At 38.9% G+C, this 13,603-nt stretch overlaps 1 protein-coding gene across 2 annotated transcripts in view; it reads left to right on the forward strand.

The window, feature by feature from the left end:
- Positions 1 to 879: 879 nt before the first annotated feature.
- The window catches only part of MAML1 (mastermind like transcriptional coactivator 1), a 49,245-nt gene continuing 36,521 nt past the window's right edge, over positions 880 to 13,603 (forward strand). Inside the window, exon 1 of one of the 2 annotated variants that reach the window (XM_081938034.1) lies at positions 880 to 1,834. In XM_081938034.1, the coding sequence (XP_081794160.1) occupies positions 1,415 to 1,834 (420 nt within the window). In that variant the 5' untranslated portion in view covers positions 880 to 1,414. The remainder of the gene's footprint in view (positions 1,835 to 13,603) is intronic. The other variant, XM_081938035.1, reaches the window with a different exon arrangement.

The following is a 13,603-nucleotide window of genomic DNA, read 5'->3' on the forward strand; positions in this document are numbered from 1 at the left end:
TATTGTAACATAAATCACAAGTAATATGCTTAAACTATAAACAACACTAAAACTTACCAGCAATTTAAAAAGCCTAAATTAGATACGCTGGAAGTTACATAAATGTGTGTATACCTTACCTGTTCAAGAATTGACACTTTCACTAGTATGTATTTTAAAATATGGTCAACATCTGCAGATGCTTACATATTTCCAAATACTCTTGGGCGCTTTTCCCTGATCAAATGTCTTGCTGGTAGCTGGTTTTTGAGGGTGTTGGGTGGTCTTTTGAGCTAGCAGCCCTCTGAGCAGAACTGCACCATCAAACAAGAGGAAAAGAAGCCGGTTTTAGTATTTTCGTGCTTTCCAATTATAGGTGAAAACCTTTCTCCTTTTCTCCAGTTAGCATTTGTTTATGTTATCCCGTGGGTTAATCTAAGACTAATTCTCCACGCTCAGGATTGTTGAGAGTTGGGCGTCACTTGATGTATTAATTGTCGGTTAAAGGCGTTACTATATTACATAAACAGAAGACTAGTACCCGTAAGGATTTCTGGGTTTTAAGAGGACCCACACTTAGGTTATTCGTTTACACTATGTTAATGGTTAGTCCGGCAAAGAAAACTTCTAAATCAATGTATACTGAATACATGGAAGAAGCCACTTAAAATGGCAGTTGTCCTTAAAGGAAAGGCTGGTGAGAATTCAAAAGCTTGGTTCGGCCTTTGTTGCTCATTTGCATATTTTCAGTGTAAAACCCAACTACCGTTCAGTATTTACTTTTATGTATTGCTACACTTATTGCCCAATACGTATGCGAGGGGCAGGCCTATAAGTTTCAGCCATCCCAGCACAAGCTGCATACGGAGACATTTCCTGTCAATCATAAAGTTCCGCCCCTGCTACTTTTCCGGAAAGGTCGTAGAGAAGTGGGGGGAGTAGAGAAACGGAAAGGGAAATCCCCTCCCCCCCAGCTTTTCCCCGCCCTTTTCTTTTCCGTTCCCATCTCCGATTGGCTCTTTGAGCAGTCTGTTAACGCCTACTGCCAGTGAGTGTGTGCGCCGTGACGTCTGCCACTACCTAGGAAAGGCCACCCGCTCCGGACTGGGCAGGCTTCCCAAGTGGGGGAGAAAAGGGGTAAAAAATTTCAAGATGGCGACGGCTGAGGCGCGGATAACAATGGAAAACGGGAGATTTGGGTGGCTCTGAGCCTGAGCTACATTGGGGTAGGGGATTGAAATCACCGGGCCTGCATCGGGAAGGCGGGATCGGTCGGGTCGGTCGGCATTGGGGCGCCACCGCCTGAGAAAGGCAGTGGTGACGGCCGAAGAAGAGGGAGAATTGGGCTCCGAAGTGCCCGGTGTCCCTCGCCGCCAGCTATGGCGGAGTGAAGAGCCGGCTGCTCCCGGTGCTCCCGTTTTTCCGCTCGCGGCTCATGGTTCTGCCCCCCTGCCCCATGGCGGAGTTCGTGGTGTCGCAGCACAGCGCGGTGATGGAGCGGCTCCGCCGGCGCATCGAGCTTTGCCGGCGACATCACAGTGCCTGCGAGTCCCGCTACCAGGCCGTGTCCCCGGAGCGCCTGGAGCTTGAGCGCCAGCAGACCTTCGCTCTTCACCAGCGCTGCTTGCAGGCTAAGGCCAAGCGAGCGGGGAAGCACCGCCAGCCGCCCCTTCCACCCCCCACTGCGCCACCTCCGACGGCTCCTTCGCATCCGCCTTCCTCTGCTCCGGCCCCGGGGGCCGGGGGCTCTGCGTCTACCTCCACTTCTTCCGACAGGCCTGGAGTCAATGGCTTGGACGGTGGCACCGCGGGCGGTGAACAGCAACAGCACGGCCGTAGCAGCGCCCTCATCGCGGTAAGATCCAGATGTCGGGGCCAGGGGTTTTAGCTCTCAGACACTCCACCTTCCCTTAAAATAAATTGTGTATTTGTAGTTTGGACTTAGGCGGGTTCTTGTTTGTCAAGACATTAGCATACTTTAGAAAAGTTGCGAAACTTTTAAAATGGAAAAGATTTACACTCCCGTGCGTATAGTCTTTTTCTTCATTTTAAATTTCAGAACTGTAGCAGTAACATTTTTCCCCGTCTTCCACTGTCTTACCCCTTTGCAGCAAAAGATAATTTAATCACTGTGCTTGTTTTACCTATGCATATTATCTCTTCACTTTGCTGTTTCAAGCAGTTTTAAAATGGCCCTTAATATTTTTTAAGAACTTGAAAAATAAACAAAGTAGACATCAGTATTACTCTACTTGTATACAATTAAAAGTAAACTGAAGCAGATTTATTTTATCTAAAACTGCAAATGGATGTATTTGCTTTATACCTGAATTCTGCATTAGTATATGACCTCTGTAAGAAGGCAGAAATAATACATAATGTCTTTATTTCCTTCACTTAAATTCAAATCTTTCCCCAAGGATCCGAAAGTAATTCACCTGAGAGTTATTTTGGTTTATTTTTAGGACAGTATGAGCAGTAGGTTTGCCTGAAAGGGTATCTGCTCTACTTACGAGAATCTCCAATGACAAATGATTTGAACCTCTTCTGATTTTTTGCACTAGATAGGCTATAAAGTAGGATATATATTACTAGCATCTTGAGAATATAAATGGAAAACAGAAATGGAATGTCTATGCAACATTTTTCAGGGAAATCTAGTTTTCTTCTTACAATGTTCTAAACAAATATTTCTATAATATTTTGTAGGAGTAATTGATAAGGCTGTTTAGGCCTATTTCTCCCCTAAACTAGGATTTAAAGATGTATTTGAATTCTTCTGCATCAGCATATATTTATTTTTTCTGGATTGCTAGAGGAGCAGCACTATATAATCCGGAACAATTAGGGAGGATTGGTTATCTACAGCAACTTTATTGTAGTTTGTTATCTCAGACAATATACTTGTTTATATTCCATTTTCATTTTGAACTATTTATCTTTGAGTTAGGCATACTAGAAATAGAGCAAATTATGTGGTTTCTTAAAAAAATTGTACAAGAACAAATTATAAGGTAATTGTCTTTTAGATACTTAGGTATTCTAACTAAAATTGTTCATTAATGTGAGAGTGCTTCAGTATCCAAGCCTTCAACATATTTTCTAGATGAACATTTAAAGTTTAATATCTACAAATAGTGGAGATAGAATATAGGCATTTTATTGATCCATGTTTTTTCTAAATTTAATCAAATTTATTTTGGAATTGGAGGAGTCACGTAACTTTTGTACTGTATTAATAGCACAACTCAGTATAATTCAGAATACACTGGAAAAGTGGAATGCTGTTAATTTGTTAAAAAATGATTACAAGTAAAATCCTATATATTTTTGCTGTCAGAAGTGAAGGAAATATATAGGTAAAGTAGAAATGAGCTGGAATAGCTGCCTATGGTTTTAAAGCATGTAAAATTATCTTTATGTTCCTAATAAAGTAGGGTACAAGAAGGAAAAAAGTTTCCTCTGTCATTTTAAATTGTGATCTTTTCACATGGTAGAATCAGAAGTTGTCTGATCTATTAGTCATTTCTTTGTTTAGAAGGTGGCTGGACAGAGATAGGTCACAGTCCAAATGATTGGTCGCATTAATTTTTATTTGACAGTAAAAGCTATATGGAATTTCTGTGCTTAGAAGAGGAAAACAAAGCAAAATGTAGCAATACATTTTATAATGTAAGGTAATCAGTGTTAAATAGACTAGTCACATCTTCAGAGGAAAACAGCTCTCTCTCTCTCTCTCTCTGAGTTCCTTTAACTGAGATTCCTGCATTGTTACATTCAGTGGTTTAATGGCCTCTTCCAACCCTATAATTCTATAATCCACACTGGAAAAAGCAGGCCTATCTAGTTCAGCTATTCTGTGTCACACAATGACCTATCAAATCTATTCAGGAACATTTTTTTTCTTTCTACCTACCTACTTATCTGTCTGTCTATCTACCATTCCTGTCATTGGTTAGGATTTCCAAGTTTCTCCGATAACTTACTTGAGATGTTGAATTTTTCAATTAGTTATATATTGGGAAAATTGAATAAAACTTGACTAGATAATATATTCTCTCTCCATGATACTTTATAGATGACTTGTTTTTAATGTAGCATTGAACAGTTTGAGTGCTGTATCTTTTAATACTAAAGTTTAGGCTATGAGTAATATATGTCAGTGCTATTTCATTCATTTGCTATTGTGGTTAAGGTGCTGGCCTAGATACCAGGAAGCTGAACTTTAAGCCTTCCTTAAGCATGAAAGCCAGCTGGGTGACTTTAGGACAACGTTCTCTCTCAGCTCCATCTACCTCAAAAGATTGTTGTTCTGGAGAAAATAAGGGCAGGAGTATTAAATATGTTTGCTACCTTGACTTGACCAAGATAGATAGATAAATAGATGATAGATATAGATAGATGATAGATATAGATAGATGATAGATAGATAGATAGATAGATAGATAGATGGATAGATAGATAGATAGATAGATAGATAGATGATAGATAGATAGATAGATAGATGATTGATAGATAGATGATAAAAAGCTAATAATAATGTTTTTATTAGTGAAAAATGATATCGATAATTGGTAAATCTTACTTAAATTTAAAAGAAATTGGCCTCAAATAATAATATAAAGAAAATATCAGAATTCTCTTCCTGTTAACTATTAATGACTTTTCAGAATGTTTAATTCAGAAGATAAATCCAATATTTTTATTATGTACAATACATATAGCCCCTTACATACGAATGGGTTGTATACTGAGAGGCTCTTCATAAGTCCATTTTGTTCTAAAGTCAATAAGCATTAAAAAAATGTGTACTTCAGTTCAGTACTGGGTGGTGTCCCAGTAGGCTTAGGAGGCAGGTCGTGGGAGGGCAGGGAAGGTTGGTTTCTGGTACACAGCATATATATGCAATGTGCCAGAAGCTGGCCCTTTCCCTCTTCTCCCACTTCCATCCAGGGTTTACCAGATCCATCAGGTTTGGCTTCAGTGCCGCCATGGGTGGAATGAGAACTGTGCTGCACATGCCTGGAGCTCCCAATCTAGAGGATCCTGAGAATTGGGAGAGGACAGGAAGGGATTGGTTTCTTGCACTCTGCACGTATATGCTGCGTGATGGAAGCTGTCCCTTTCCTGCCTTCTCCAACATCCGAATGTGGACAGGTTAGTTTGAATTGGCAAAAATGTACAATTCAAAAATTCATTAGTAATGTCTGTAGTCAGATTTCTGATAATTTGATATTGAAAGAATAAAGCAAACTATGGTGATGGATAGTCATGAGAGAGAGAGATCACTGGTTGCTGCTATCTCATTTACATAAAGTTTACCTGTGCTGCAGTGCCAGTGTTACTCTCATTCCAATGTACATTGTCAGGTGCACAAAATTTGGTCATTAGTGTATGAATTGACTAGAAAATATTTTATTATTATTGTTACTATCATATTTGAATAGTCCTGAATGAGACATCTGCTAAACAAAGAGTATTCCAGATGATACTTGAATTTTCCAGAGAAGATATGAGACAAGTACCTTTCCTCACGATAAGTGGTTTCCGTTTGTGGGAATTTAAAATCCAAAGTGTTCACACTTTTTTAGAAAGGCTAATAAATTTTTGTCATTTTAACAATTATTGAAAATTTTGCATAAAGAACAATGAAAATGTTACTTTGTATTTAGCATTTCAAAAATGAACTCTGGATATTCAACTTTTACCGTTTCTTGGGAATAGGAACCATTGTTAAATTACATTGTTAGGAAGAAAAATCTATTCTTAACTTGCTTTATATTAGAAATATCAGGAAAAGACCACTGAGGTACTATGTGACTAATTTAAAATAAAACCTTTTTACTTCTCTCTTCCCATAGTGTAGGCAGATGTGTTCAGATGATATCAAGCATTCCTTTGAGGCTGGGTACAGGTAGTCCTCAACTTACAACTGTAATTGAGCTCAGAGTCTAAGTCAGGCCAATCATTGAGTCACCATGTGACTGCACACAATTTTATGAGATTTTTTTGCAGCAATCATTAAGGAAAGACTACAGTTGCTAAATGAACATGATGGCCATTAAGTGAATCCATATTTGCCATTGGGCATTTTTTCTGGAAACCAGAAGTAAACACAGGTTTCCAACAAAAAACATAAATTGTGGTCAGGTGGCCCTGCAACACTGCAATCAGCTGTAAATGCAGATCAGTTGCCAAGCATCCAAATTCAGACATATGAAAGCAGATGGGAGGACCACCAATGGAACTTCAAAGCCAGGTCATAAGTAGCTCTGTGGAGCTCTGTCTTGATTGGTTGCTAAGCCACTAATTGTAAATCAAGGACTATCTATATTGCAAAAATAATGGTAACATCCCAGTAGCCAGATGTCTTTATTGGAAGATATTGTAACTACTGTATTTTTCCGAGTCTAAGACACACCTTCCCCCTCCTCCCCAAAAAGGTGGGTGAAAATCTGGTTGCGTCTTATACACTGAATACAGCATTTTTGGCCTCACGAAACCCCACCCCTTCACAAAAATGGATGTGCAGAGGGTTTGAGAGGCCTGCAAATTGCTCTTGGGGGCTGGGGAGGGTAAAAACAAACAATTGTGCTCATTTGTGCCCCACCCCCACCCCCCAGGAACATTCTACAAGCCTCCTAAAGGCTATGCATGCCCTTTTTTTGACAAAAAACAGACTCATTTTCGCAAAACAAAATAATGGGCCGTTGCTTGTTTTTGCTCTCTCCAGACCCCAGGAGCACTTTTCAGGCCTCTCAAACTCTCTGCATGCCCTGTTTTTCACAAAAAATGAGGCGTGCAGAGGATTTGGGAAGTCTGCAGAGTGCAAAAACTTTTTAAATTTACCTCTTCAAAATATTGGTGCGTCAGGTGCACTCAGGTGCATCTTATACTCTGAAAAATATGGTAATTAGATTTGAGACATGGCAATGTTAATAGCAATTATATCACTTATAAGTCATGTAATATTTGGGGCTTCCTATTCCATGTAGTATGCCTAGGATGTGGGCATATTATGGAGATAAAATATTTTTTCTTTTTTTTATTGCCTGAGATATTGTGTTCTTAATACAGCATATCTATCTGTGTGTATATGTGAGAAAGGTTATTTTTATTGATTTATTTATAACCTATCTTTATTATTTTTATAAATAACTCAAGGTGATAAACATAACTTTCTCTGCTTTCTCCTGCTGTTTTCCCCACAACAACCCCATGACATAGGCTGCAGTGAGAGAGAATCACTGGCCCAAACTGGCTTTCATTCCTTAGACAAGACTGGGTCTTTTGGTCTTCTAGCTGGTGCCTTAACCACTAGACCAAACATTATCCCGGCAATAATGAAACTGTATGGAAGTAATAACTTTTTTTCATTTCATTGTGACTGAGTATTTTTAGTCGTCTAATATTAATGCTTGAATCTGTCATGTACCGTATTTTTTGGACTATAAGACACACTCCCCCCCAAAAAAGTGGGTGGAAATGTCTGTGCATCTTACACAGCGAATATTGTGGAGGAGGGCTGCGGCACCGATCAGCTGTTCTAGAACGGGCTGTGGCGGCAAACGCCCTGGCAATGGGCTGAAGCAAACAGGCCAAAGTGGCAAATGGACCAGATGAATACCGGATGATTGCTGGGAGGCAGAGGCAGATTTTTTTCACCTTTGTTTTCCTCCCCAAAAGCTAAGTGCGTCTTATAGTCCAGAGTGTCTTATAGTCCGAAAAATATGATAGTTCATGTAATATATTCCATAATACATTATAATACTTTATTTCCAGACACTGGTTGAATGCTGGTGGGAACTAAGATAATTTCATATGAATGATGGAAATAGAACAAGTGATACAATTTGATTGCTTTTCTAAATATGTTCTATATTTCTCTTATTCTATTCAGTGTCCTTGAGAGAAAGTTTTCTGATTTGTATATAAGCCCACTCTATGTAATTTCATTACTTTTCCATTCAGTTTCTAGTTATTTATGAGCTAAACCCAAAATAGAATAAAGGTTTTTTTATAGGTTGACGAATAGTATTGATTTCTTTTTGAGAGTTTCCTTTCCTTTGAGATTTTGTTCTACAACAGGTTTTTCTTGTCTTGATGCACTTTGGTGGGGCGGTAACTGACTCTTTTACTAAGCTTTTGTATTAAGCTCTTGTTTCAAGAGAGGCATCTTATAACTAGGTTGTGTCAAGTTGTGTAGTTTACCAATTATGAATCTGATGTAAGCACAAAAATTAAAAATGAAATATAACATACTCAAAAAGATAATCAAAGTTCACAGTATTCTTGTTAGGGAGGAAAAATAGTATTAAAATCCTGCTTCATTTCTTTTTAAATTTGTAGTGTAGTTATTTTGCAATGTTGAACATAGAATTTGCAACAAAATGTTTGCAAATTATAGGCTCTTCATTGAAGGAGCTGGCTAGCAATACCCCCATTCAGTCTCTTCTTAGTTTATCCCTTTCTCTGGATTTCTCTGGGTTCTGTGGCTACTGTTTTTGGTTGTTATGTTCCTTTCTTTCCCCCTTTCCTTTTGTGTGTATGCTTTTGAAACATTTGATTTCTTCCCTACCAGCTGTTAGCTTCCTCTTTTCATAGATTGTGCTGCTTGCTAATAGTATATATTCTTGTGCTGTTGTTATTCAGTAATGAGCTTTTATTTGATTGTGAAATTATTGCATGTGAGTTCCTAAATCCAGCTTGAACAACTGCATTTCCTCTTCTCATAGAGAGTGTATCTAGCTCAGGATTGAATTGTGGAGTCCTTGATGCTTTCTCATTGTGATTATCTAGTCTAGTAATGAAGCATCTGGAAGTAAATAACTACCGTATATACTTGAGTATAAGCCGACTCGAGTATAAGCCGAGACCCCTAATTTTACCCCAAAAAACTGGAAAAAGTTATTGACTCGAGTATAAGCCGAGGCTGGGAAATGCAACAGCTCACGGTAAATTTCAAAAATAAAAATACAGGTAGATAACAATAAAATTGCTAAAAGTGTGTGTGTGTGTGTGTGTGTGAGTGAGACAGACAGACAGAGGAACAGAGAGAGGGAGAGAGAGAGGGAATCGGAGAGAGACTGACAGACGAATCAGAGATGTACTTTTAACTACCTGGCAGCGGCGTTTTGCCTTGGGGGGCTCCTCAGAACATCCCAAGACTTCGGAGGGAAGTTTACAGCCCTCCCTCCGAACGCTTCGGAGGGAAGCTTCTGCAAAGGCGAGTGACAACAAGTCTCCCAGGCTTTAATTTGCCGAGCTGTGCGCACGCGCCTGTTTTCCACGGCATGGAGCAGCGGCGAGATTCTGCGCGGCGAGCGATGATTCCAGGGGCCATCCGGGAAGATGAGGAACGTGAGGGGGGACCCTGCCCCCCCCACTGATGGCCCCCGGAATCATTGCTCGCCGCCCAGAATCTCGCCGCTGCTCCACGCCGTGGAAAACAGGCGCGCGCGTACAGCTCGGCAAATTACAGCCTGGGAGACTTGTCACTCGCCGGGGTTATGCAGAAGCTTCCCTCCGAAGCCCGAGAGGAGGGAGGGAAGCGGGCGCCCGGCACACAGAAGAGCCGCATTAAAATGTTTAAAGAGCCACATTTTTTTTTTGTTCACTGGAGTATAAGCCGAAGTGGATTTTTCAGCCCAAAAAGTGGGCTGAAAAATTCGGCTTATACTCAAGTATATATGGTAAGCTCAGAGAGCACCATGGTTTCCTTTCTGTGTAGAACTCTAATAATCCACATTGGATTATTTTAAGTGCTATTGTGTGAAAATAAGGATAGAATACAATAGTTTGCACACGCTATTAAATATCTTAGATATCAGTATGTAAATTGACCTCTTCCTCAATTTGCCACTGTAATTTTGCAGCTTTCTTGGCATAGTCTTGAGTAGACTCTTTACTGATTTTTCTTCTGTTTGTTGCTGAAGATATTCCAATTCCTGTAATCTTCCAATTAGTAATGATCAGAGCGCTGATCTAACTTCATCTTTTAGTATTGGAGGTTCTTGTAAGTAGAAAATACCTCCTAATATATCTTAGATTTTGATATGTTTCTTATACAAACCTTCTCTATACTCTATCCATTTTTGTTTGATCTTGTTTGAATTGGTTCACTGGGTAACACATTTTTTTTCAAAAGGTTTGCTTCTGGAAAAACTTTTGGTGATTGTGATAGATCCCTTCAAATTGAACATAAATATAATTTCAGAATGACTATATCACTAGCAATCTTCAGAAATATGAAATTAACTTTTAATTATTATAATGTATGTAATCATATGCTTCTAATGTACTGTATAAGTTCAATAGGGCTAAAAGTGTTCTCCTGGTGATTTTTAATTGTATTCAATATCTGGTGTATCTTGGTGCAGTGTCCAACAATACCCTGTTTCCCTGAAAATAAGAGTTCCATGGATAATAAGCCCAATTGGGCTTTTGAGCGCATGGGCTAAAATAAACCCTCCCCTGAAAATAAGCCCTTTCCGAAAATATTGCAACACAGCAGCAGCCATGAGGTCACCACGCTCGCTGCCTCCTGCACCTCAAAAATAACAAGACCTCCCTGAAAATAAGCCAAGCTCTTATTTCAGGGATCAAAAGAAAATAAGACCATGTCTTATTTTCGGGAAACACAGTAGTCAGCCAACACTGATGGATTCCAATTGCCCTGATACTGTTTTTCCATGTCCTGGAAAATACCTGATACCTTTTACCGTATTCATCACTGACTGTTGAAATTTTCAGAAAAGAAGTCCAAGTGTGAATGCAGAAAATGAATCTTCAATGACATGTACTTCCTGCTCTTGAATGCAATAAGAAATTTGTATGCTATGCTATCCTATGTAGTTGCCAAGAAAATTCTCAACAATATCCGTGAATGCTTTCCATTACCATCTTTTATATAGTTTGCAGTACCGTAACATGGTAAATTAATTAATGTAATTTCCTCATTTTAAAAAAGGGTTAGGCAAGAAATAAATGTACCATATTTAGTCATTACAGTGTGCGTATATGTGTGTGTGCGTATATGTGTGTGTGTGTGAATAATAGGGCCGTATACTCATTAAAAAAATCTCTACAAATAAACAAAAACTCCTAAATTCAAAACACTTTTTAATGAATGGGAGGACATGTGTTTTGGAAGAGGAATTGGCAAATTCTGTTATTTTTAGTAAAAGCTTTTACAGAGAAGACAAATCTGTCAGTCAAGCAGTGCTGTCAGCCTTCAAAGTAGGCCAGGTCAGGAGTCAGAATTTGGGACAACCACAGGAATACTATTTTATAAAGTATAACAGAATCTTGAAAAATGGTCAAGGTTTCTTCTGCCTTCTCTTAAGCTTGTGTTTCTTTTTCATCCCCTGTTCTTTCCAAAGATTAAGTTGACATTTACTTGTATTTTTCAAGATTATCTCCATATTCTTTTATACCAATTACCCCATCAGAATCTGTCTCATCTCCCATACATGAAGAAGATACCTACAAGTTACTATGTAAACCAACCATTGACTCATTCCCCAGGCTCTCCCTTGGTAACTCCTCAAGGTCATCAGACAAGTCTTGCCAGCACAGTCAGATGAATCTGCAAAGTCCTCCCTTCTCTTCCTATTGCACAGTAACCAGTACCAGAAAGTCTATTTTATTGGAGAGCACAGAGTTCTCTTCATCTTGGGATTCACTGTCTATTGATAGTGGGGGCAGATCACAGGAACAAAGTTTGTGCAGGAATTACATACAGAACTTAATGTGTCAGTGTGAGGCATGAACATCTATTGTATACTCTCACAACCTCTCAGATTCAGGTAGCCTTGAATTAGATATTCTAAATGACTCCTCTTAAATGTGGAATCCAGAATACATTCTGCATCTTGATCTTCTCCCCAACTACCAGTATAGGATGGGAGAGGAACAGTTTCAGAAGTCAAGTATCAGGGAAGTTCAAATTCAGTTTTTTAGGCAAGTATGCATAAAGTAAAATTTAGTGGAAACCAACACCAAATCCTCAACCACTATCTCGGCACTTTTGTAAGACCTACACCTGACCCCCTCACAAGAGCCAGCGTAAGACCTTCTCCTGATGTGACTCACAAAGACCCATCACGATATCCTCACCCTCCCATCATAAGATTTATTGATCACATGAAGCCCTTATAAACAGAAGAACATCAACACTGGCATTCATTAAATTCTGCTGAAGATGTAACCTAGCCTGGTAATGGAACATTCATAAACCAACCCACAAGCTTGGAGATTGAACCTCGTCTCTCATTATTTCATGTCCTCTGGCATACAGTTAAAACCGCAGTTTATATTCTGCTGTAATCTTGTTTCAGTTTACAAATTATTAATTTGTTGTCTGATTGTTGTATTCAATTCAACATTTGCAAGACATTTTGGTAATATTATCATTAATGGATCATTGCCCTTGATACAGGGCATAGCCCACTTGACTCCTTTCAGTGACCTTGAAAGTTATATGGAATGATTTGTAGAAACTCTTGCTGGCTGACTCACCATAAATAATTCATGTGGAGGAGAGAAACTTAGAAATTGATCCTGGGCTCCCTCAAACTTCTCTGGCAAACTTCCATGAAATTGAAGGCATATTGGTTGACCTGCAGTCTGTTGAAATGTTCTTAAATGAGACAAACATTGTCCAATTGCTCTGTTAGTCTTTCCTAGCATTGTGCAGATTTGTCAATTGTGTATCTATTCGCAGTGGGCTTCCCCAAGGATCTGCTACTGTCTGCATGATCACCGAGTTCAGTGCCTCTCTGATTAGAGAGCAGTGAAACTCTGAGCCTTTCAAGGGATGCCATGTCAAGAATCAAACCCCCTCCCTTCACCTCAATTGTAATTCACTTTGCAGAGTGGTTAGGACAGATAGTCGGGAGGTTTCATAAGAATTTTATTCCCTCTAGGCATGACAACACCGGTGAAAGAAAAGCAATTTATTTATTTTATTTTTAAGCTTCATGCATGCTTTGTGTTAATATATTTTTGCATTGAACTCTCTCCCTCAAAAATAAATTGGAAAGAACTTGATATAAAGGCACTATTTTGCAATCTCCCACCAATCATTGCCTTCTGATTTTCACTATTTACACTATTCCATTGTTTTCTGCCATATACAAATTTGGTGAGCATTCTCTCTACCTGGTTCACAATGTTAATAAAAATATTAATCAAGATATTTCATGTATTTAGGGCCGGACTGAATCCTGTGACTATTTATTCAATACCAATAGAAGAGAATATTTGTAGCTCAAGCTTGAATTGTGGGATCTTTGGTTTTCTCTAAGTTTGGTCATTTTCTTGCAGACATGTCATTACCTAACTAGGTGATATCATCACTGCTAGTGGGGAGTGGGGCTTGCTTTCATTTTACAATATATATTAGTGTCTTTAAAAAAAATATTTTTTATTGATTTTACACTTATAATAGTGCAGCACAGCGAAGCCCTTATGGCCATACAATCACAATATATGCACATAATCTCAACCATTAACTGTCAGCCTACTTAATACATTATCTATTTTTCTGTCCAATCACATTATTTACAATTTGTTCCAGTCTTGTCACCTTGTCTTATACCAAACTTCATAATATTCCGACTCC

Source organism: Natrix helvetica (genome assembly GCF_964273705.1).
Source record: "Natrix helvetica genome assembly, chromosome: 1".
NCBI classification, from domain to species: domain Eukaryota; kingdom Metazoa; phylum Chordata; class Lepidosauria; order Squamata; family Natricidae; genus Natrix; species Natrix helvetica.